This window comes from Mesoplodon densirostris, chromosome 10 (assembly GCF_025265405.1).
Source record: "Mesoplodon densirostris isolate mMesDen1 chromosome 10, mMesDen1 primary haplotype, whole genome shotgun sequence".
NCBI classification, from domain to species: domain Eukaryota; kingdom Metazoa; phylum Chordata; class Mammalia; order Artiodactyla; family Ziphiidae; genus Mesoplodon; species Mesoplodon densirostris.
Window position 1 is genome coordinate 20,780,673 of NC_082670.1, and position 25,530 is coordinate 20,806,202.

At 42.5% G+C, this 25,530-nt stretch overlaps 1 protein-coding gene and 2 pseudogenes across 1 annotated transcript in view; 1 reads left to right on the forward strand and 2 right to left on the reverse strand.

Moving 5' to 3' along the window:
* The window catches only part of LOC132497837 (cytidine monophosphate-N-acetylneuraminic acid hydroxylase), a 51,824-nt gene that overhangs the window by 14,358 nt on the left and 11,936 nt on the right, over positions 1 to 25,530 (reverse strand). Inside the window, exons 4-9 of the mRNA XM_060111381.1 lie at positions 18,504 to 18,613; positions 16,030 to 16,220; positions 10,304 to 10,451; positions 9,893 to 9,974; positions 8,982 to 9,119; positions 6,474 to 6,609 (exon numbers count right to left, since the gene is read on the reverse strand). Coding sequence (XP_059967364.1) covers positions 6,474 to 6,609; positions 8,982 to 9,119; positions 9,893 to 9,974; positions 10,304 to 10,451; positions 16,030 to 16,220; positions 18,504 to 18,613 — 805 coding nt within the window. The remainder of the gene's footprint in view (positions 1 to 6,473; positions 6,610 to 8,981; positions 9,120 to 9,892; positions 9,975 to 10,303; positions 10,452 to 16,029; positions 16,221 to 18,503; positions 18,614 to 25,530) is intronic.
* On the forward strand, positions 10,534 to 13,279 carry LOC132497230 (tissue alpha-L-fucosidase-like; annotated as a pseudogene).
* LOC132497232 (myc-associated zinc finger protein-like) lies at positions 19,868 to 21,228 on the reverse strand (annotated as a pseudogene).

Sequence of the window (25,530 nt, forward strand, 5' to 3'; positions counted from 1 at the left end):
TTCTTGAGCCACAACTGGGTTACCTAGACTGGATAGATATTTTCAGTCAGATAGACAAACACAAAACATATGTAAGCATTTGTATTTCTATAGCACCAAGGTGACTTACATTATTTATGATCTTGCAGACATGAGTAAAGATATCTCTCCACCCAAAGATGTCGAACTTGTCCCCTCCTACACACGTGAATGTCCTCCCACTGGCGCAGTCCTCAATTTGAAGCAGTGTCACCTCTTTGTCTCATCATCTTACTACCTCTAGTCTCAGAATGGTTCACCAACTGATCTCCCTGCCTCTGATCCGGGATGCTATCAGATTACTCTTCCTAAAACATAATGTGTGGCGTTCACAAAAGTCTTTAACTTCTTGATGCTTCTTTGTCTGCCTCTCTAAAATAATAATAAAATTAATACCCAGACGCTGCCCTCTGAGGGGTATTGTGCGTACAGAGGGTAACATCTGCCAACTACTAATACAAAGAAGTGTGACTTACAACTGCTTTATATGGCAGCATCACACTAAGTGGTCAAGTGTCCTTAAGTAAGAAACCATCATATACAGTTCGTCTCCAAGTTCTTGCAATTCAACCTCCTTTATAGTTCTAGAACCTGAATTCTCAATCCCCACTGTCATTCATCAGTCCTTCCGAGATTATTGTAATGAGTTTCAAACTGTACTCCAGGATCGACATTCCTGTCTCCCTTCCCACCATGCAGACATACAACCTAGCCTCTCCAGTGCACATCTGATCATGTCTCTGTTCCTTGTTAGACTCCTTTACCAGGTTCCTCATTCTTAAGGACGAAATCCAAGCCATGTGGAGTGGCACACAGCGGTGTTCACTGTCTGGTTTCCACTGCCCCCTCCCAAAAATACACCCGCCTCAGTCCCCTACACTGAACTGCAAACTCATCTCAGCACCTTTCCATCTTTGCTGGTGGGCGTCTACTCATACTTCAAAACTTTGCTTCATAGTCTCATCCAGTAGTCATTTTCCGACTCCCCTCTGTATCCCATTGCCTCCAGAACGTACATGTACCATAACATTTATCATTCTGTATTACTATTGCTTTTCTCTTCCAACTCTGAAGACAGTCATTCCATCTCTAGTTCTCCAGCACCTAGCACATGCTGCTCAATAAATGAATGAATGAATGATGAACAGCATTGATCGAAATAAATTATATTTTAACTTTAGGCCAACCTTTCTGGAAATATTGGGAAGATGAGAGACAGCTAAGTAATATCAACAAGAAGGTAATAAAGAAGGAAACATATCAGCAAAAGGACACATTAAGCGACTAGACACATAGAGATATGTCATCAGAGGACAAAGAACTTCACAGTGGAAACAGTCAGGTTTTAATGATGAGTCACATGAAGCCCAGAGAAGTCAAAAACATTGGTCCTAGTAAGTGGTATTAGGAACGACCCTAAATTCCATGTACACTATTTCCCCTACTGTACTCTGCTGCCTAAATGGATGAGAAATCATGGCCAGTACTTACAGGATTTTGTCATAAAAACTGAGCTCAAGGACTGGTTTCTTTACTATCCAACAAATTTACAGGTAAGTGTACTCTCAAGAGTAGAAAGACATATGCATTCCATCTGCATGTGGGCAGTCCCTGACCTTTGTTCACAAAATGCTCCAGGTACTGATCGTAAAGTGATCAGCAGTGAAGCAGATGGTACTGGTACTTGCTCATAAAAACACTATCAATGTTAGGGGCTGAGTCACTTCGTGATCAAACAGATGCTCTATACAATTGACAGACTCTTATAAAAGCAAAATTAAAACATCTAAAAGACTATAACATTTAAAATAATAAAACTATGCTTCAAATACTACCAAATGGATTAATTGTATATTTTGGTTTTTTCAAGGGCTTGTGTATTATATAAGATGTGCACATATATTTGTTGTATCACAAATATGACCTAAATATGTAGCTTTAATTAACATGACTGAGGTGTTAAGAATAACTGTTAGCTTTTTTGTTGTTGTTGTTGTTTATTTTTAAGATTTACTTAGATCCAATTTTTGGATTTCTTTTGGTGAACAGCTCTATGAATTTTAACACATGTATAGATTTGTGCTACTACTAAAATCAGGATACAGAGCCCTTCTCTCTGTTCTATATTCTGTTCTCTCAAAACTCCCCCATGTTGGCCCTTTTTAGTCAAACTCTCCCTTCCCCTCAGCCTAACCTCTGGCAACCACTGACTTTTTTCTCCATCCCAATAGTTTTGCCTTTCTCAGAATGTCATATAAGTGGAATCACAATATATAATCTTTTGAGACTGACTTCTTTCACTTAGCACGATACCTTGAGATTCAACCAGGTTGTGTGTATATCAATAGTTATTTATTTTCTATTGTATTCCATGGTGTGGATATACCACGGTTTGTTTATCCATTCACCTGTTGAAGGACATTTGAGTTGATTTGGTAATTACGACTAGAACTACTATTAATATTTGTGTATAGTTTTGTGTGAATAAAAGTTTAGTTTCTCTAGGGTAAATACCCATGAATGGAATTTCTGGGTCGTATGATAAATGCATATTTAAAGCAACAGCCATACTGCTTTCCAGATAGCTGTATCATTTTGAATTCTCAACAGCAATGTCTGAGAGGTCCTATTGCTCTGTATCTTTGCCAAAACTGGATAGTGTTAATCTTTCCAAATTTTATTAACTTTAATTCTTATTTCATTGTGGTTTTAATCTGCATTCTCTAATGACTAGTGATATGGGCACGTCATTTCTTATGCTCATTTGCATTGATATATCTTCTTTGGTGGAGTATCTGTTCAAAATGTTTTGCCCATTTATTATTGAGTTCTCTGTTTCCTTACACTGATTTTTGAAAGTTCATTATATATTCTAGATACAAATTGTTAATCAGATATATGATTTGCAAACTTTTTCTCATGGTCTGTAGTTTATCATTTCATTCTCTTAGCAGTGTCTTTCGCAGAGCAAAGATTTTAATTTTGATAAAGCCCAATTTATTAAAATTTTCACTTATGGATTGTGCTTTTGGTGTCCTATCTAAGAAGTCTTTGCTTAACCCAAGGTCATGAAGATTTTCTCCTATATTTTCCTCTAAAAATTTCATAGTTTTACATTTACATTTCGATCTATGACCCATTTTGACTTATTTTTTGGTATACAGTGCAGGGTCTACTATATTGAGGTTCATTTTTTGCATATGAATGTCCAATTAATTGCTCATCATTCAATAACATTTATTGAAAAGACTGTCTTTTCTCCACTGAATTGTTTTTGTACCTTTGTCAAAAATCAAATGGCTATATTTGGGTGGCTCTGTTTTTGGACTCTATCCCATTAATTTATGTGTTTATCCCTTCATCAATATCATGCTGTCCTGATTACTGGAGCTTTATAGCAAGTCTTACAATTGGGTAGTGTGGTCCCTCCACAAGTTTCCCTCTAGTGTCATTTCCCTTTTATCTAAATAACTTTCTTTAGCATTTCTTTTAAAGTAGGTCTTCTTATAATGAATTGCCTTAGTTTTTCTTCATCTGGGAATGTTTCTATTTTACCCTCATTCCTGAAGGATATTTTCACTGGATATAGTCTATGTTGACCATTCTTTTCTTTAAGCAATTTAAAAATAGTATCTTACTACCTTCTAGTCTCCATGGTTTATGACTAGAAATCCAGTTACTTGAATTTTTCCATATGTACAATGCATTCTTTTCTCTGCTTGTATTTCTGTTTTTCCACAGATACAGACCATCTCTCTTCCTCTCTAATACACCTGAGTCTGGGGTACAATTCCATTTTTAACCTGTCAGGCAGAGAACGCTTTGTGGGTCCAAGGTGAAAAATTATTTCCTTCTCACATTTTAGGTAATAGATTAAGTCACTTCATATGTCCATTATCTTGCCTGGTTCCTCTTCTCTAGTTAAACCTTAGACCGTAAGATCGTCCCAAAGGATGCTTAACTTATCTGCATTCAGACTACATGCTTTGACATGGAGCATTTAACATGAAGCCAATTTAGGAAATTCTCTGAGTTTTTAAAAAAATTCAAGTTCAATAATACTTCCTCACTGGCTGACTTTAATACTCTCCACAGTGTCATGTGGCAAATATTGCTATCGATTTTGTACTTTTTACTTGAGTGACCCATAACTAAGAACATGAAAGTGATAGAACAACCCACTGTTTTCACCTTTTCAACAGACTCTCCTGGATTTATCTTAGACATGCTTTCTCTTTATATCTTTTAACAGATGCTCACCACTGTCCAAAGTAGTGTGGTATGCAAAATACCACCCAGTCTAATGCCTTAGTTCTTGGGTATTTCCACGTAGTGTGATGTGAGAGCGGGAAATGGCAGCAGAATCTCTTCTCTCCTCCTTTTTCCATTGCTCTAAAGACAGACTGATGTTCAGCCAGAAGGCATAACAGTTGCTAAAATACTGAAATAGTTCTATGCCAGTTGGTTCAAAGCTGCTTCCCTGAGTGCCCTCTTTGCTGTCCCAGGCACCTGACCCTCCCCTGGGGCCTCCTAGCTCTCTCTCCATTCAGTCAACTAAAGGATTAAAGTTTGAGAGAGCAGAGCCTCCAGGACCTGTTATCCAGCACTACCTGTTATCTGTTCTGATTGCTTGGTGTCTATGCCATACTGGTTCTTAACTACACTGAATCTTAGTGCATTTAAGTGAAACCTTTGTGCCATGTCTACATTGGTAGGCACTGAGAAGTTTATTTTTGTTTCATTAACTGATTGTCATTTTGCCCTAGGTCAAGATTGAGTGTGAGACACACCTATTCACTGATAACTAGTATTTTCTTTAGAAAACTGAAGGGTTTGGGGGGAACTGAAGGGAAGTTTTCCAGGGCCATCAACTTCTAGTAATATTGGAGTAGCTCATTCCCCTGGTTCTGTATCATTGTCACTTGACACAGACAACCCTCCCCTGGTTCACTAAGACCTTCATTTGCTGTCTACCGCCATTCATTCCACTGTACCTACTCCATCTTCCATCCTTCATAGTTAAGTGAGCATAAACATTCTAAGTCAGGAATATTTTACTTGAAATAATCCAAAAAAACAACATCAATGAATCAGACATATAAAGTAATGAAAGGAGGTATCACTACCACTATTTGCAGATGATTTAAAGAGAATCAGCTGAAAACTATTCCAAACAATTAAAACAACTACTACTTAGGAAATATAATTATAGAAAAGACTGCATTTGCAATAGCAACCAAAAGAAAAAGTGAAAATATCTAGGAATAAACATAACCAGAAGTGTGTGAGTCTTATATAAAGAAAACTTTAACATGCCGCTGAATGACACAAAAGAAAACCTATACAAATGAAAAGACATGCCTTGTTTTTGGACTAAATAACAAAATGATATCATTTATACTATACTAATTTATATAGTTAATGTATTCGCAATATAAATAATAAGTGTTCTCATAGTTCGGCCCTAGCAGGTCTACTCAAAACCTCAAAAGGACACTAACAATCTTGCAAATGTTTAGTTTGGCTTTAGTAATTCATAGGAAATTTTGGATCACAGGGTCCATGTTTTGAGAGAAAAGGAAAAGCACTTCCCCAGCTCAGGCACCTGACAGCAGTAAAGTCCCAAGAAGGACAATCCAATCTAAAAACAGTGGTTAAGCTGAACTAAAAAAAGTGTTCCTTAAATTTGAAGTTTCTCCTGTTTGAGAAACATTGTATTAAAAGTTAACTGCTAAATCTTTAAGGATGACTTGGTATCAAAGTGACCAAGAAAGAACCATAAGTGTGAATATTCACATTTGTGAAATCTTGTGCAATACCCAGTATTAAGACTGTCATTCATTTGAGCATTAAAATGAAAATTCAACATTTAAACATTCTCAAAGAAAACTCATTGACCTCCAAAACTACACTTGAAAAACAAGATCTAGAAGTTATGTTGCTGCAAGAGAAGTCCTTTTAGATACTCAAAAATGAGAAAATAACTTGATAACGATACAGTCTCTATTCTGAGAGGTAGTGTGGTATAGAGAAAATAGCTTTAGAGCTAGGCATACCAGGATTCATTTCTCACCTCCAGTGTTTCCAGCGGGGTGACTTCAAGCAAGTCCCTTAGCCTCTCTGAGTTTCAGATTCCCTAACTTAAACAGGTATAATAACACCTACCTTACAGTGTCATTGGAAGACTAAATGATTAAAAGCCCCAGTTCAATCCCTAGTGTATACTGAATACATAACCGTTGTCTTCAATCTTTCCAGGATCCTTTTGGACAAAATCTATCTGAATTAACTCTAGCTGTCAAGCATGGCTCTCTGTTCCCAGGCAGCTTGTTAAATAAGCTCCAGACTCCTACTAATTACTTTTTCTCGTTTCATGTTGTATTCACAGCTAAATCATTCATCCCAGCATACATTAACTCATGTGTAAATATGTTATGCAAAATATCCAGCCATACTTGTCTGATGGGTGAGATTCCACAAAATACCCAGCAAAAGGGCAATAAATTCGGGGTTGTAGGTCCTTCACCAGCCGAGCCTTGTAGTTCAGAAGTTTCTTCCTTTCTGTTTTAATGAATTGGGCTTTCCATTCCTCTGGAATAACAGGGTTTGGATTAGAATTTCCTCTGTTCAGAAATCACAGAAAAACAAGAGTTCTAGTAGATTAGAAGGCTTTCAGGAGATAAAAATTGACAGCTGACTAATGAAGACATAGAGCAAAGCTCCTTGTCATTAGTGGCTTTATTTTGCAAATTTCAGTTGGTTACTAGGAAAATGTTTCCAAACCAGCCAGAGACACTGAATCCTCTCCTTGTTAATGGCAATTCATTTGGACCCTAGCTGAATAAACAGGGTGTCATGTGTAGTTGTATCTTGCATGCATGCACATTTTAAGGGCACTGTAATTCTTGTAATGCTTAACTCTCTACTAACATGGAAATGGCTTTGCTATTTGCATGGATTATAAAAGCAAAGCATGTTCATTACACCCAGGCGATGCACAGTGGCCAAGGGCATGGATGTTGGAGTCAGTTAAGACTTAAGATCAAAATGCAGCTCCACCACTTAAATTCTTTAAGTCTGTTTTCTCCTCTGTAAAATAGAATCATGTTGCCTACCTCACAGGTTGTTCATTTGTTCGTTTGCTCATTCATTCGATTGATATTTATTGAGCACCTACTATGTGCCAGATGTAGTTCTAGGCACTGAGAATACAGTGGTGAACAAGATAAAGCAGGTCCCTGCTCTTATGGAGCATTCATTCTAGTGAAAGAAGCAAATAAGGAATAAGGAAATAAGTTCATTTCAAAGAGTGATGAGCTAGGAAGAAAATAAAACAGGGCCATGGGATGGAGAGTGGCTGGGGTGATGAGGTGTGGGGTGGAGGGGCGTATTAGGGCAGTTAGTGAAGATGACATTGGAATCATAGAACACAGAGACATAGAAGTTGCCGACCATGTGCAGGTCAAAAGCAATAGCACTCCAGGCAGCGGAAACAGCGCATACAAAGGTCCAGGGCACAGATGGACTTGGTGTATTGGGTCTGAGGAACAAAAAGTGGGCCAGTATGGGCTGACACTTGTCAAGCAACGGGGATACAGGCACTGAAGGAAGTTGAAATTAGGCAGGGCCCAGAGCATGTGGGGTACCATGTCAGGGAACTGCTCTTACTGTTAATGCTATGAAAATCTGATAAACACAGACAAGGATACAGAAAAAAATAAGTTATCCATAAGGTAGACATAACCACTATTAACATTTTGGTATATTTTAGACCTTTTTAAATGTATGTGCGTGTGCGTGCACACACGCACACACACTCACGTAAGAATGGAGTTATGCTAGCTACCCTTTAGTAGGTGTATGTCACCTCCCCTGTCACACTGTTAACTCCGTAAAGACAGCACCTCCCCTCTATCTCTCACTGGTGACTCATTCTGGGAGGCAATGACCACAGACTCAGAGAAGAAAGGAAGGAATTGGACAGGCTTTCCTCATACTGCAAGTAGGGCATTTCTGCCACATTGCTAAACAGAGATTGCTTACAGAAAATATTAATTTATTAAGTGGACATATATTGAGAACTTACAATGCTAGCAATGCTTACATACTGAGCAGAAGTAGGAACAAAATATACCACTTACGCACCCTCCCCATCCCAACCCTAGCACCACCCTTAGACCCAGAGCATAAGAGTTTCTGCCTTGGACCCCACATTTTTTTCAAGCTTTGAGATATAACTGATATATAAGTTTAAGGTATACACCAGGATGGGTTCATTACAGGCATGTATGGCTACATGATTACCACGATAAGGCTAGTTAACCTCTATCACCTCACATATTACCATTTTGTGTGTGTGATGAGAACATGTAAGATCTACCCGCTTAGCAACTTTTAAGTATATAGCACGGTATTGTTTACTATAGTCATCATGCTATACGTTACATCCCCAGAACTTACTCATCTTATAACTAGAAGTTTGTACTCTTTGACCACTACTTCCCCGGCCCCTAGAAACCCCATACTTTAGAGGGGCTTCCTTTGCCTCATCCCTCCCCTGTATGGGCATTCCACAAGTCCAAGGGGATGTGCCCACCTCGAGTTGCCCATACCCTATTCTGAACCACATACCAAGAGCATTTAAGCCTGGATTACCAATGTCAGACTCTTCCTATTCTGCTCTACAGTCTACATCAGGAATCAAATTGATCCAAATGATTCTTTTTCTTGACTTTTCCTGAGATGCTCCCTAATCTCCTCAGTGTTTCCTTCATGCTCCATCAGCAAATTCTGAGCTGGAAACTTTAGCTTGTATATCTGTGATTTGCAAGTCTGGTTTCCCAATAAGACTGTAAGCTTCTTGTGGGGAAGGATCATGTCTTAATTATCTTTGTATTGATTCGCACAGCATTTAGCAAAGTGCCATGCCTGCTCCTTGGCATCACTTTGATATAAAGTATTACCAGTAAATTTTCCACCACTGAAAGTCATCGGAAAGCCTGATGCCCCTCCGGCAAAATCACTCATCATTAGATCAACCTTCATAGGCAGCCTTCCCCCATTGGGTCTGGTGCAATCCACTGTATTGAGTATTTTATGACCTGTGGGAAAATAAAGTGGCATCAATACTCAAGGTGAAATCTTGAAAACCACAGTCTGAAATCCCAGGTCAACAAAGTCTTCCATGTAAGTCTGTATAATCTGACTCATTCAATTATAGAAGAGTTGCTTATGTCCAAGGAAAAGAGAGAGTAAGATTTCAAAATCTAAACTCTTCAATAGCACATTTTGAACTTTCAAGTGAATAAACTCATCCTGTCTGATTGGTGGGTTCTGGGTGAGGAGCGCTAGCTTGATTCCACTCCGGACTGTAGAATAGACTACTTTCCTGGGCCGGCTATCTTCAGATGTTGAGCCCGAAGGATGCAGGGGAAAGAGTAACCCAATCAACACAAATCTCTCAACCCCTTGGAAATTCTATTCAATGATTGTTGACATAAAGCCATCTTCTCACATGAAAGGCAGAAGTGTATGATTATGTTACATCATAATATTTCAAGATGAAAGTAAAACACTTATTCAATAAAGGCAGTTTTGAATAAGTTACTATAGGTGAAATATAGAATATCTGTTGCCTTACGAAAAAAAATCTTTGCACCTGTCACTACATCGAGCACGTTACTGCTAATTTGTTCTCTGTAAGATTATCTGAATGAGAGCCCCTTTTCCTAAGACAGGGATAGACTATATTATATTCTATGGAAAATGAAGTTGGAAGAAGAAGATGAACATAGGATGAAATTTTGGATAGCTCTTATTATCCTTCTTACCAAGAATATTTTTCACTTTTCACTGTTAATGAGAATAAGAATACCTTTGTATTCCACGATAATGCAAGTGTCCATCTCAGGATGAACGCCATCCATCAAGATCATGAATCGAAGATTTTTGTCTACCTGGAATTTTAACAATTAAACCAACAACTGTTTATGTCAGTTTGGCTTTTAATTCAATATTTGAAGAAATTGTCACCTCTTCTGGAAAGAAATCCCTTTTATTCAGAACTGGATTTATTATCCAGTAGAATCATACCATTGATAAATGGAGAGAAAAGCCACCTTTTATTTTAGCTCAAACATAGATTTACACAGTACTAGGTATTTACACAGTACTATGTACAGAAAAAGTAGGCCATTGTTTCCTTAGTGTTTAAAGCGACTACCTCACCTAAAATTTACCCCAGAAAGCATAACTGAAAAGTGTGGAAAGAACACAGATATCTGACCTGCTGCCATATTCCAAATGGCACTACATTGATATTAGTCAACTGGACACCACTCTGCTTCAGATTCCAAAAGACAGGTCTTTCCGTGTTTCCAACATAAATGGGAATATCTGGTCTTCTTCCAGCAACTTTCTTCAGTGTGGGGTAACTAGGATCAGAAGAATTCGAAGGTTGCAAGGTGAAAAAATAGAATCATCTAGTATAAGAGACAGTCTGCTCCTTACACCAACATGTTGACCAAGAAGACAGGTACTGAAAAACCAGACTCTCTGCAGAGTCCAAAAGAAGAGTATTTTCTCAAGGTTGACTGTAACAATGAGGGGAGTTTCCTAGGAGATTCCTCTTTATTGTGAGAACATACCATAAACCACAGTGTGTATATCAAACCAGGAGTGCAGATTCCATCTTCCACACTGATGCTGCTTTGAGCAAGGGTAGTTCTAACAGAAGTTGCAGAGTGGAAAAGTCCTGCTGAAGAGGTTTCTGGTAGGTGAAGGTCTCCATGAGCTTTGTTTTTTCTCATCCCTCAACTAGCAGCTCCCAATAAGAGAAAGGTCTTGGCCATTAAACAAGGTGAACCTATGAGTTGCCCATCACTGGAGACAGTTTTTCAATCATCAGAGGTTGATAGTCACACTGTGGTATAAAGAATGAGGTTTTTGTCCTTTAGGAGAGATGGTTAGCAGGTAGGCAAGACAGTAAAGTTTAGTGTAGAGGAAAATGACATTCACCATGTGTAGTAATCCCAACTCAGTACACCATTAACCATCCACGCATTTTTTTAGTACCTACATAGATTGTCAATTCTCAGTTCTGAGCACAAAATGAATTATAAACGAATTATATACCACTGTGGGGTACGGTAAAGCATGAACAATAAACAAATAAATGGCTGTTTAGATGTCTATTATATATCAGTCATGGTGCCAGGCACTTTCACATGTTATTTTATTTGATTCTCACCAAAAAAACCCTCTAATTCTTTGTTTGCTTTTAATAAATGAGGACACATATTCAGAAGTACACGACTAACAGACAGTAAATTGGTATTCAAATTCAGGTTTTCTGATCCTAAACTTAGTGCTTCTTCTATTAGAAGACAATTTGAGATTGACAGGTACACGCTGCTATATTTAAAATGGATAACCAACAAGGACCTACTGTACAGCACGGGGAACTCTGCTCAATATTATGTAACAACCTAAATGGGAAAAGAATTTAAAAAAGAATAGATACATGTATATGTATAACTGAATCACTCTGCTGTACACCTGAAACTAGCACAACATTGTTAATCAACTATACTCCAATATAAAATAAAAGGTTCAAAAAAAAAAAGAAGGCAATTCCAACTTTAATGAATGTGCTATCTGGTTTAAGAATCAGACTTGTGCATAGAGTATAATGTCAGGTGAAATAAGATATTTAATAATAAGAAAAGTATAAACAAAATCAGCATATCAGCACTTACTAACTTCACTAATATTCAAGTTCCAGAACTATATTAAATAAGTAGAATCCAGAGGAAAAAAATCAGTAGGTTTTCTTCTCTAAAAACAAAGGATTCAAAAAATCAAGGATTCTTTGAACATGTCTTCAGTCTCTGGGTTAACCACCTAAATCTTCTACTTTAAAGGACTTTAGGAGTTAGGATAAGTTATTCTAAAATGGATGTTTATTGCTTTGTGATTTTTAAATTGTTGACAATTCTTACAGGCATCTATTAATAATATCATCCATTACGATACTCATATATTTACATAATAAATCACATTTCTTTGACTAAAGACTGTTTTCTAGCCCAGAACTTCTGCTGCCAGTGTCCTTGTCCTCACAGTGAGCCACAGCCACCCCCCGCCTCTGCAGGAGACCCTCCAACACCAGCAGGTATGTAGTCCTGACAACAAAGCATCACGAAGGCTTCAAAAACTGGCCAAGTCCTGTGTCTTGGAACTGGAACTCTAAGGATCTGGGGCCCCATCGTGATTTGGCTGGTGAGTTGGGAACAGCCATCCAAAGGAGGAACATACGCTATGGACTCTAACACCCACTCTTAGAATGGTTCCATCCTCTCTACCTATGTGATAAGAAAAATGGCTTCAAAACACAGCATTTTGTCCGTGCAAAAACAATGCCAGAGCTATATGACCTTGCTAGCATGACCTTGAGGAAGGGCAACATGGTCGGCCGGACCCTGAAGAGGATTTGGCATCTGGCAGAGTTGTATTTGACTCCTGGCTCTTGTTACTTACAAGCCTTAAACAGGTACAAACCTGACTTGATTTGGTCTGCTGGAGAGTGGGAATGTCCTGATACTTATTGGAACTCTACAAATTTTCTTGCTTGGCTCTACAATGATAGGCCAGTTAAGGATGGGGTCACTTACTGTTGCCATGGAGGATACTACAACTGTCAAGATAAATTCAAGCCAGAGACCTTGCCAGATCACAAGTGGGAGATGTGCACCTCAATAGACAAGCTGTCCTGGGGCTATCGTCACGATGTGGCAATGGGTGACATCACAAGTGAATCTCGAGTCATTTCTAAACTGATTCAGACAGTACGTTTGGGAGGCAACTATCTTCTCAACACTGGACCAACTAAAGATGGACTGATTGCTCGCATCTTCCAAGAAAGGCTTCTTGCTGTTGGGGAGTGGCTGAGCATCAGTGGGGAGGCTATCTATGCCTCCAAACCATGGAGGGTACAATCTGAAGAAAACACGACCTCTGTGTGGTCTACCTCAAAAGGATCAGCTGTTTATGCCATATTCCTGCATGGCCAGAAGATGGGATCTTAAGCCTTAAATCCCCCATAACTACTTCGACTACAGAGTGGACAAAGCTGGGAATCAAAAACGATCTGAAGTGGTCCACAAACCCAGGTAAAGGTCTCCTCATGTACCTGTCCCAGTTACCACCCTCTGCTCTTCCGACTGAATTTGCTTGGACTGTAAAGCTGACAGGAGTGGAGTGACCACTGGAGTTCAACAAGAAAGGGACACTGCCTACACTTTGGATTTTCCTTTTATAGTACCATCACTGTAATAAACTACTCTTGTCTACTCAGACATCTCTTTTCCAATGCATTTTAAGAAAAGGAATGGATTATGTTACACTGATGTCTCACAGGATCAAAGATCTGAGATCCATTGCTAGCATCTCTCTCTCTGATCAGCAGAAGGGATTGAACAGTAAAGCTCATCCTAACTTTGGGAATTATCTACGATGGAAACTTCACTCCACTCTGTGTTTCATAACCTGCTTGTTTATTCAAATGACTTCAGATCAAGAATAAGCCAAGTTATCCTGTTGCCTACGGGAGGAGCTGAAAAGGATTTGGCAAAATCCACCACATGCTATTTATTTAGCATCAAATGTGACCAATTACCCCCACCTACCCCCAGGAGCAAGAGAGACTGGAGGGGAAGGAAAATGCTTCCTAGGCTGCTAACAGTTCTCTTTTTAGAAGTTTCCAAAGCAAACTAAGAGCTCTGAAATTCAGTCTATTTACAGTGATACTATGAAGAAAATGAATGTGATTCTGCCCTGCTTTAATACAATCAAATAAATAAATTTGTATATCAAATTATTTTCTACCAAAAAAAAAAAGACTGTTTTCTAAAGCACATTGGCCTTTCCCCCTTGTTTTTGTAAATAAAGAAGGTTTTATTCAGTAAATCAAGGTCAGACAAGAGGACTGGGGACAAATGACTTTGGTGTTTATTGGTTGACTAGGTAAGAGTCAAAAAGTAAGGGTCTATTCTATATCAGAGAAATAAAACTCAAAGGAGTGAAAATTATAAGTTTCGGTAACTTTCAGTAATAAACCATCCACAGTACACTACACAACCAATGCACTGTGATACTACAGTAGAGGACCAGTGTTTTAATGCCTGGCAACTTTGCCCACACAATTCCCTGAAATTAAAATGAAACTGGTTTTCAGGACAGTGGTTGAGAAATAACTGGGCTAAGTGACTTGAAAAGTTCTTATCTTCCCTAAAATTCAGGACTTTCCCATGGAATGTCCCTCATCAGGACCTTAGGCAATGGCATCTTGTAACAGGTACTATAAAGCAATCACCTGGTTTATGTGATACTGTTCTCTCTATACAAGCTATATAAAATTAGTACCACACAATACTGTTATTACACAATGCATGAACCCAGGCCTCTCATAATTCTGCAGTTGTATGTGTTTGGTTCCAGAAGCTTGTATGGAACAAAGGTATTGTGCAGTAGACAAGTCGATTTTTAATTGTGGCACCACAATATCCCAGTGGGTGATGTTCAATTTTTAAGTGTGTTGCAGGTAATTTGTTACTAAAGCAGTTAAATTACTGTTTTTAAACCGTTTCCTTAAAAAAGAGAACATACTCGTGCCTTAGAGATCTCATATGCTTTCAATAGAAAAATCAAGGGTCCAGTCAACCAGCAAACAACATATTTTCCCTCACCATGGACATTTCGATCAAAGTATGTCCTTCATGTGAATTTTGTCATGTAAAGTCACAGAAAAAAATATGGTGAAGTTGCTTCATTTTAGAACACTGTGGGCACTGCTAGATGTTTACACTGGCAGCCCAGCAGTCGTGACACGAACTTCTGAATGAGCATGAACAAACAGGACCCTGAAATGACACCAGGGGATTGGGAGTAAGAGCCTGCCTCTTCCGGTAACAGTTCATTCACAAATGTGTGTGGTTTTGTAAATCCAAGTTCCTCTTTCTCCCTCCTTTTTGATTGCTTGGGTTAAGGAAGTTTCAGTTCCTATCCTTAGTATCACATGGCTCTGGTTTCAATGAAGGATGAAGTAGACTCAGGGTTCAAAAGCTGGGAGCTCAGTGTTGCTGCAATGCTACGAATCAGGAGGTGGCAAACCACAGTGACCTGCTGCTGTAAGCTAGGAATACCTTTTACCCTTTTACATGGTTGAAAAGGAAAACAGAAGGGCAATCCTATTTGGTGACACATTAAAATTTTGTGATATTCACATGTTATCGTCCATAAATAAGGTTTATGAGAAGACAATCAGGCTGATTCAGGACCGTTTATGGCTGCTTTTGTGCTACAACAGCAGAACTGTGTCACTGCAACACCAACCATATGGCTTGTGAAGCCGAAAACAGTTACACCCTGGCCCTTTATAGGAAACGTGTGCTGATTCCTACCATAAATGTTGAACTAAAAAAGGGGGGCTTCCCTGGTGGCGCAGTAGTTGAGAGTCCGCCTGCCGATGCAGGGGACACAGGTTCACACAGGACACCGGTCCGGGAAGATCCCACATGCCACGGAGCGGCTGGGCCCGTGAGCCATGGCCGCTGAGCCTGCGCGTCCAGAGCCTGTGCTCCGCAACAGGAGAGGCCACAATAGTGAGAGGCCCGCGTACCGCAAAAAAAAAAAAAAAAAAAGGGAGTCAACATTAATAATCCTTAAACCTAGACTTTCACCAAGTGCCCTGAGGGTGGGAAGTGAGAGGGTGGAGGGTTATTAACCCCTGTCCTCCTTCCCACAATAGCTCCTTTCGCATTCCCAGTGGTATAAAGCATGAAAGCACTTTAAAAATTATGCTATGCAAGTGTAAGCATTTATCTAAATTAGTCCTCTTATCATCAGCCCAACTGAATCTACCTCAGAATGAGCAGTGATTGCAAAAGAACCTGAAAACCAGCGATGCCTTTACTGCAACATTTTCTTCAGAGTTGAGTGCTCAGACTTCATTACCTCAGATGGTCTGAGTGCATGTGACTGATGTAAATTAGGTCCGCTTGGTACAGCCTCTCCAGCCAGTCGGATGGAGGCTCATGTAGTAACCACCATCCTCGGGCAAAAGCAGGACCGATTAACCAAGGGTCAAACACCATCCTCTTGTCTCCCAGCTTGAGGTCCATGCAGGCATGAGTCAGGTATGTTATCTGTCGGAAGACAGTGAGATTCAGATTATTAAATCATTCCCAGTCAGCAAAAATGAACTCGGCTGCTTAGCTGACAAGTTACATTGGAGAACTTGGTCCTGAGTATGTTCGGTGAAACAGGATGCAAGTGAGACCCAGCAGGAGTGTTTATATAGAATATAACTCTCAGCGCAGGTCACTAGTTTAGTAGAATAGAAATGTTCATGGTGGGTTTTAGGTGTCAAACCAATTGATTTACCCAGCTCTACCCTCTTTAAATAAGCTCCTAAATATTTATTTATAGTCTGCACTGCAGAATAGCGTATGTGGCCAGTCCTTCAAAGCACAATTTACAAGGAAGGGCAATTAGAGATGTTATGGCAGACACTTGGGGATTTAAATGCTGGAGTGGCTGGGAATAGGTACACAAACGAATGATTCCTGGTGGGTTTAAGGCAGGAGATAGATGGGCCCCAGGCTGAGCAGCTGGAGTTTGTCACCTGTGGACAGATACTCTAAGACAAAGATAATAGCTGGAGCAGAGAGGTGCTGAGTCCTGCCCAGATAAGAGATAAAGAGACCACATATGCCTCATTCTCGAGGTCAAGGAGACCTTCCAGACTACACCTGTGCAGAAAGGCTCCTCGAGGGCCAAAAAGGGAGGGGGCACCACCCCACAGTAAGTGATGTCAACCTTCCCATAGCCCTCTGGACTAGAATCCATCTTGGCTAAGAGATGCACACACACACAGGGGAGGACCCTGAGTTATAACCAAATACGGACTCAGAGCCAGGCAAAGCAAGATGATTGACCAGAGGAAACCCAGAAGAAATGCCCCATATATGTGATTTAAACTACCACGAAGGGACAACTCTCTCTCTCTGAGCCCGCCCATGTGTGTCTATTCACACGTACATTCTTCCTCCTAATAAACACTTTACTTGTTTCACTACTTTTCGTCTCTTTGTTGAAATTTATTTCTACAAAGCAGACAAGCCAAGGCCTTGTCACTGGCCCTCATGGTCTAGTGGTTAGCATTCAGTGCTCTCACTGCCGTGGCCTGGCTTCAATCTCTGGTCAGGGAACTGAGATTCTGCTTCAAGCCGCTGCAGGCTGAGGCCACCCGAGATTGGGTTGGCATAGCCATGCAGCCTGGCTAAACAGGCTTGTAAGGCTTTCTCTTCTAAATTACCTGCTGACTCACTCAGGATGTCAGGGTCTTCTGAGAATGGCTATAAACAATGATTTAGAGACTGGCACAGACTAGAAGATTCTAAATCAATCCCTCACTTCCTTCCCCTGATCTGGCATATCCACAGGAAGAAGGAAAACACCAGGAGCAAGGATAAAGTAATAGAAACTCCAGTGTGAAAAGCCAATAAAGAGGGTAAGGAGAGGTCAAGAAATCAGGGCTTCCCTGGTGGCGCAGTGGTTAAGAGTTCTCCTGCCGATGCAGGGGACACGGGTTGGAGCCCTGGTCCGGGAAGATCCCACATGTCGTGAAGCAACTAAGCCCGTGCACCACAACTACTGAGCCTGCGCTCTAGAGCCCACGAACCACAACTACTGAGCCCACGCGCCTAGAGCCCATGCTCCGCAACAAGAGCCGCCACTGCAATGAGAAGCCCGCGCACCACAGCGAAGAGTAGCCCTCACTCTCTGCAACTAGAGAAAAACCCAAGCACAGCAACGAAGACCCAACGCAGCCAAAAATAAATAAATAAATCTATTAAAAAAAAAAAAAAAAAGAAATCAAATTCAGGTGATTATGCCTATTCTAATAGGTTCTCATTTGTTTCCTCAAAAAAGTAATAGCCCATTTTCTCAAATGAAAAGATTCTCAAATACTCCAGAAAAATTAATTTTTGATTGCTTACCTCTCAAACTATCAAAGTGTTTTCTCTGGAGGAAACTCTCTTCTAAAGGTAGGAAAATGCACAAGAAGGTTTGTAAAGTTCTCAGGGCAATGTGCAGAAATATACAACTGGCCATTTTACCTGATAGTGATTTGGTATCAAGGGCAATTTCTGAACTTCCGCCAATAGTTTTGCATGACTCTCCTTTGGGACCTCCGCTAAAAGTTTTTTTGTTTTGTTTTTTTCTGGATGTATTCCCTTGTAATTCCTGCCAAGTTCTGGAGGTTCCTAAAAAATTTGCTCAAGAGTTCAGAATAACTATATTATATGTCCTAACCAGCCACCTCCAAGAATATTCAAGGTAATACAGGATGTAAATATATATATAAGAGGAAATCTTAGTTCTATTTTTGTTTTTAAGATTATTACAATTTAATGTTTCCTTACCTGCACTTCCCCAAAAGCCAAATCTTCAGGAGATCTGGGCTCTGAATCCCAGGGGTTAGGAGGATTCAGTTCTAGAAACAAAAGTCCATTTTCTTCATTCTTTTCCACAACTAGACCAAAGGGGAACAAATCTGGATTAACAACAATAACAAAATGACTGTTAAAAACCATCACTGAAATGGAAATGCATGGCTCAGGTACACAGAGTACAAAAATCAAAGGAAAATAAAAACAAAAGGCAATGCTCATTTGGGTCAAGCAATGTCTACTGAGATGAGAGCTGAACACCATCACCCATTCATTTCTTTTTTTTTTTAATTTAAAATTTATTGTAATGGGGTCTGCACAAAAGGAGGGGGTGAAGGGTAGGGAACATGAAGGGGACACAGGAAAACGATGACATGGCCAGGGCCACAGCTTCTGTCGCGGGGGAAGGGATGAAAAGGCCAGGGCTGGAGCTGGGGTGGAAGAGGGACGGGAGAGACACTGTGGCTGCATTCCCCCCACCCCCAGGAAGCACCTCTAGTCCCTGGATCCTCCCATTTACCCTGGTCCCCTAAGATTCCATCTCTTGCCCTACCTCTGGCCCTAGTGGCTCCTTCTTTTGCTCCCCTTGACTTGTTTTCCCCTGACAAATTCTCAAGCAGGATGATGTTTAGGGCCTGACCCCAAACCACCTCACCTTATGAAGGTACAGACTGTGCCTTCCCTGCTCCTGCCCCTCCTCAGATCTCACCTTTCCCCCTCTCTGGGACGGAATCTTTGCTTTCCTTCCTTCCCCTCCTCCCTCCTCCTGGAAAAAACAAAAAGCACCAACTCCCCAGGGAGGGGCCGTAGACAGTAGGGGGACACTGGAAGGAGGACAGCAAGGAGGACCATCAAGAGGAAGGCTCACAAATCCCTGGCAGGGCAGGGGGTTACAGAGAGGAGAAGGGGTGAGGGCAGTGGCTGCTCCTGTCCTCTGCCACCCCTGCCCACTGTCCAGGGGGCTTCAACACGACTGAGGGGCCAGGTGTGCATATGGGGTCAGGTCTGATAGGGAGAAGTGAGGGGCAGGAGAAACAAATCGTTAAAACCTAGCAAATTCCCCTAAAAACACTTCTTCCTCCTTTCCTTCTGGAGGCTCCTTGTTGGCAGGGCAAGTAGTGAGGAGTTGGTGGGAAGAGACAGGGGAAGAGGAGATGGTACCGAGGGGCTTTCCTCCACTCTCCCCTCTCCCCCCAACCAACTTGGAGCTCACCAGGGCTGGGAGGGAAGAGGCTGAGAGCTCACACGCACACCCTCGGCCCCCGAGAAGGAGCCACAGCTCTGGGAGGGGCTGCCAGACAGGCCTCACCTGTACCTGGTGGGTGCGGGGGTCCCCCTCAGCTGGTGGGCTGTGGCCGGGGAGGCGTCTCCGGGACAGGGGCGTCGCCCCGCCCCCCCATGGGTCCGCATGTGGCCGGCCAGCTGGGCAGGGTCTCGCAGTGCACGCTGCACAGCTTGCACAGTTTGAGGTCAGCCCGAATGCTGCCGTGGTGAAGCCTTTGTTGCAGAGCTCACGGACGTGGTGAGGGCCTCGGCTACGCACCTTCATGTGGTCCGAAATATAAGCCGAGCTCAACGTCTTGCCACGCACATGACCCGTCGCCTTCTCTTCGTGTCGTACTGTGCAGACCCGCAGTCGATCCTTGATCTTCGTAGCAAAAGCTGCCTCGCAGTTCTCACACCTGAAGGGCCGGTCTGTTGAGTGCACTTGTCTGACGTGACTGGCGAGGTGATCCCGCCGGGGGGAAGCTGTTGCCACAGTGCGAGCAGCTGTAGGGCTTGTGCACTGTGCCGTCGTGTGAGCACATGTGGTAGCTCCTAAGGTCCTTCTGTCGGTTCCGGTGGTGGTCGACGTCGCGGAAGGGCTCGCCACACATCTCGCAGGCGTGGTTCTTCAGGATGCGCTTTCCACCGCACCCATGGCCACTGCAGCCGCTCGGCCGCCGGCTCCGCTCAGCTGGGACACGTTCAGGAGGCTCAGGAGCACCATGGTGGGCATCTTCATAGCACCTGAGGGGACCCGGCCGGCTTTGGCTCCCGTGTGGATGGCGTCGTGCCTCCGGAGGCTGTAGCCGTTCTTGAACTCCGTGGCGCACAGGGCGCAGAGGTAGGACCCCTTGCTCTATGCTGCTTCTCCAAGGCAGATGCGACTGGGGCCACAGCGACCGTCGCGGTTGGGGCAACGACAGCGGTGGCCGCAACTGCGGCGATGGTGGCGGCAGAGACAGGGGGCGCGGCCTCGGCGGCGGGCGCCGACACCCGCAGGGGCGGCGGAGGGGGCGGCGGGGGCTGCTTCAGAACTGCTGTATCCACAGTGGAGGCGGCGGCCGGGGCCGGGGGCGCAGCAGCAACGGCGGCGGCCGCGGCGTACTCCTGGGCTGCGACGAGAACCGGGAGCAAGCCCACCTGGAGGCGCTCGGCCGCCGGGGCCTGGAGCGTGGGTGGGGGCGCCGGCGCGGCCTGGAATGGACTCTGGGCGCAGCCCTGGAGGCAAAGAAGCCGGGATGGAGCTCAGCCCCGACCTGCGGGGGGGGTTCTGGGCGTGACCTTCAGGTGGCAGGAAGGAGTTCAAGAGGCCGCCCACCCCCCCCTCCCCCGGCAGTCCAGGCCCGGCACGGGGAACGGGGGGTGGGGTGGGGGGCAGCACCGTACAAAGGAACACGGGGAACATGGCCTCCGCCATGGCGGCGGGGCTCAGCGGGGGGCCGGGGGCGCGGGCTGCGCCGAATGCATGGCCGGCGGCCGCCCCACCGCCCTCGCAAGCCGGCGGGCTGGAGTGGGGGAGGGAAGGAGGGCGCCTGACGGGCCGTGGAGCGCAGCGGTGATGGCGGTGGCGACGCCCCCTGGATGGGGGCGGGAGGCCCCGCGGGGCTGGGGGCGCGGGCGGCTGCGGTGGGAGCCTGGCCGGGCGGGTGGGGGGAGCAACGGAAGAGCCTTCGCCCCAGCTGCGCAGCTCGCCCAGCCGGCACCTCTGGGAGGGCGCCCCATTCATTTCTTTCTTCATATTACACTTAAGGAACTCATGCGATCTCAGGTGTATCAGGGACACAGCCACACACCAACAGCTTCATTACCATCAAATGAATGATTGCTAGAGATGAGTTCAAGGTGCTATGGAAGTGTCTAGGAAGGAGTACCTAGTTTGGTTCTAAGAGTCAAAGCAGATTTCATATAGGAGGTAACGCTCCAGCTAGACTTGAAAGATGAGGTATCTGGGCCCAACAAAAGACATAGGATGATGTGAAGCAAACAGGATGAGATAACAGCATGTGTGAAGGCACAGAGGCACGAGAGAGCTTGATATGCACAAAGTGACGACTCATTTATGACCGAGGAAAATGGTGTTTGAGCCAGGCCAGGATAGACAGGTAGGTCAGAGAAGGCCATGAAGGACCTTCCCTGCTAAGGAGGAGTTTGGATTTTATCTTGTGGCAATGAGCGGTCAATGAAGTATTTTAAGCAATTGTAGCAGACGTGCTGGTGGCTTGCACAAAATCTCTTTTCTCCTTCTTTACTATTAGCATCTAATTTTTTTTATTTTAAGGAGTGGTGATACACCTATCTAAAGATCATGATTTCCCAGGCCCCCTTGCAGTTATGAGTGGCCATAGCTCTACGTACAGTTTATATGGTTCTGCCCAGTGAGATGTGAGCAGAAGTGTACTAGTGGGACTTCCAGGAGCACGTTTATTTTCCTGACAAAGAGGGACAAACTCAACGGATCTGGACTGTTCACCCTTCATCTTCCCCCTGCCCCTTGTGTGCAACTTGGTTGCCATGCTTGGAGGAGCAGGAGCCATCTTGAGACCCTGAGGAAAAAAGTCAGATACTAAGGATGACAGAATGGGAAGACAGAAGGAACCTGGCTCCGTGATTAACCAACAGCCATAATGCCCAAGACTGGCTGCTTTCCAACTTCTTGTGATGTAAGAAAACCTCAGATATGATTGGGCCACTCTTATTTGCGTTTTCTATTACAATGGCTGAAAGCAATACCTAAGTGCTATAGGAAGGGAATATTAAAATCAGAACTTAATTTTAGGAAGACCACTGTGAGACACATGGAGAGGATCAATTGGAGGGAGGCAGGACCATATTTGAGAGCCCTCCCCATTGTTTTGGGAGGCCATCAGCAAACCACTGATGGACATGCACTCAGGAGAAAGATGGCCTGTTTGGAGCCCTCACTCTCCCACTTAATAGCTTAACAGCTGGATGACCTTGGACAACTTACTTGACTTCTCCACTCTTCAGTGTTTTTATCTATAACCCTAGCCCCCTCCAAGGACAGTCATCCTAATAAATGCCAGCAATTTTACTAACTGCTCAGTGAAAGCAAATGAGGTCCTAGACCAAAGCAGTCCCTATGGAAATGGCATCATTGCCCTGCCCTCAAAGCCAAGCATTTTCCTACTTTCTTCAAAGCATATAAAAAAATATTTTGCCTACACTTTCCAAACGAATAATTATACTCACTTTAAGACAACTGCTAATGGAAGAAACTGAGGTAAAAATTACCCCTAAAACGAAAAATGGTGCATTTTTTTAATATTCCCTAATAGTTGAAAACAAAAACTTATATATGCTGTCAAATTTCAGTTTTCAAGGTCAACTGGAGGGACTGTAATAAAGAAGAGTTGAAAACTTAAAGAATTACCTCCTCTAAAATCTGTTTTGCTCTCTCACTGCCCTAGCTTCACCCTCATGGCTACATATTCTCCCTCTCTGCCCCTGACACACTGATGACACATTTAGACGATCTCCTTGGAAAGCTCTCCTCAGTATCAGCACTGCCCGCTACCTGGCTTCATCTGGGACTCAGCTGTCATATTATCAGACAGGGCTCTCTGATCACTCCATCTCAAAGAGCACTCTCCAGCCCTCTACCCTCATTTTTTTCTTCCTAGCCCTATTGTCACTGGACGTATTGTATATTGTTTGTTTATGGTCTGTCTCCCCTATAAGACTATGAGCTCTGTGAGAGCTGGCATCGTGGTTTGTTTGATGCTCTGTCAGTAGTGTGCCAAGAACGTTGCCTGACTCACAACTGGCATTTGTTAAATATCTGTTGAGTTAATTGATTAATTAATGGTCATCACTCCATGTCTCCCAAGACTCTCTTGGGGTGCACAGCCCCCTCTCCCAACCCAGGCACTGCTCCTGCCCAGACTGGGCACCTCAAGTTGGGAAATTTAGATATAAGATTATCTCAACAAAAGCCCCAAATAAAGTATATTACTTTTTCATTTTTAAAAGAGCACTTTAAAAGCTAGAAACATGATCGCACCAGATAGCTTCAGTTGGTCCCTACAAACCCCCTCTTCTCTACCTGTCTGCACCCTTGTCCACCTACTGTCTCCTTCAGGAGGTTGACTTAGCTGGACCACATCAAAGGGCTCCCACACTCTCCTCCTTTTAGGTGAGTTTGGCTATTGGGAAGCTCCAGGGTGAGATGGTAAGAGAACTCAGTGAGGCTGGGTCACTTATACCTCTGGCTCTTTCCCTGTAAGGTCACCTTGAACTAGTTATGCTCTGGGCATGGACAGAGGTCACTGCTCATCTCATAGAAGCTAATTCTTTATGACTCTCTCTTCTTCCAGATTCTGGAAACTGCTCCCCCCTCATCCCTTTGGGCCTAAAGACAGATAATTTGGCTGTTATCAACTCCAGGGTACTCCACCTTCCCTGTGATTCTCCCACATCCACACCTTATAAAATATCCTTTGATGAAAACACGCTCTACAAATTATCCCAATTTGAGGGTGACATCTTTGTTCCTTTTGTGAATATAACTAATACAATAATTAAGAATCGCTATCCTGAAACCCCAAATTCAGAAGAGTGATTACTTCTGGGGGATGAGGGGATATGTAATATGATCAAGGAAAGGTATTTAAAGATCTTCTGCTGTTAATGTTTTATGTCTTAAGCTGAGCACTGGGCAAATGGCTGTTCACTCTTATTTTTATACTTTTTAAATATTGCTTAAGAATTTAATAGAAGCATATTAATTAATATTTTTCCTAGTAATAGTTATCAACTTATTTAATAGTAAAACACAATTGGCTTTCTTAATAAAATCAGGAACACACAAAGGATGCTTAATAGCACTATTCTTATTAAACTATGTCCTTGAAAATGCAAGTGATATAATAAAGATACATCTTATTATTATTTCCAGGCTATACGATTGCCAGAAAACATTGTCATGAAATAGAAAGAATGCTGGATTTGGAAACATCTGGGTTGGGATTATGACTGGGCTGCCTATTATCAGCATCCTGGGCTGCAGTTTCCTGATCTGTAAAATAGGATTATGATACATACTTTGCAGAGTTGTTGTAGGGATTAAATTATATAATAAATCCTATAGGGTCTAGCACTATGCCTGGCACAGAGAAGGGATTTAAAAAATAATATAATTATTATGGCAATTATTTTACCTTCAAAGAATGAAGAGTTAAAAAGAAAGTTCAGTATTGGACAAACAAAATTATATACTAGCAAATACCATTTCGAAAATACAAGGTATTATGGAAGACTCTCAGAAAACTGCATTGATATCCACTCTTAAGGATTTTCCTTCTTTAGAATTGTTCTCTCTTAAGAAAAGTAGAAGAAAATGAGTCTGTAACTCTTAACTATTATTTCAAAGCAAACACCATAAAAGTTTTTATGCCCCTCGCACAAAGATAATGCATTTAGGCATGGAAGAAAAGCATAACATCTGCCAACTTCCTGCCTCTATAAAGCAGGAGAATGTGTTATCCTTATTTTGACTGCACAAACTGATGCAATCTAGGTTATTTGGGTTATAACTTAATATTTATCCAGAAGAACAAACAAATGGAATTCATTAAAATCTTTTTATAAGGAAGAATAATGAAGAAGAATTAGAGCAAAAACATTTTAGAAAACTGTAATAATTAAATCATTGATTATTAGCATAAGGACAGTCAAGGAGAGGATCCTAATTAAATAACAGTTTAATATTCTAAGA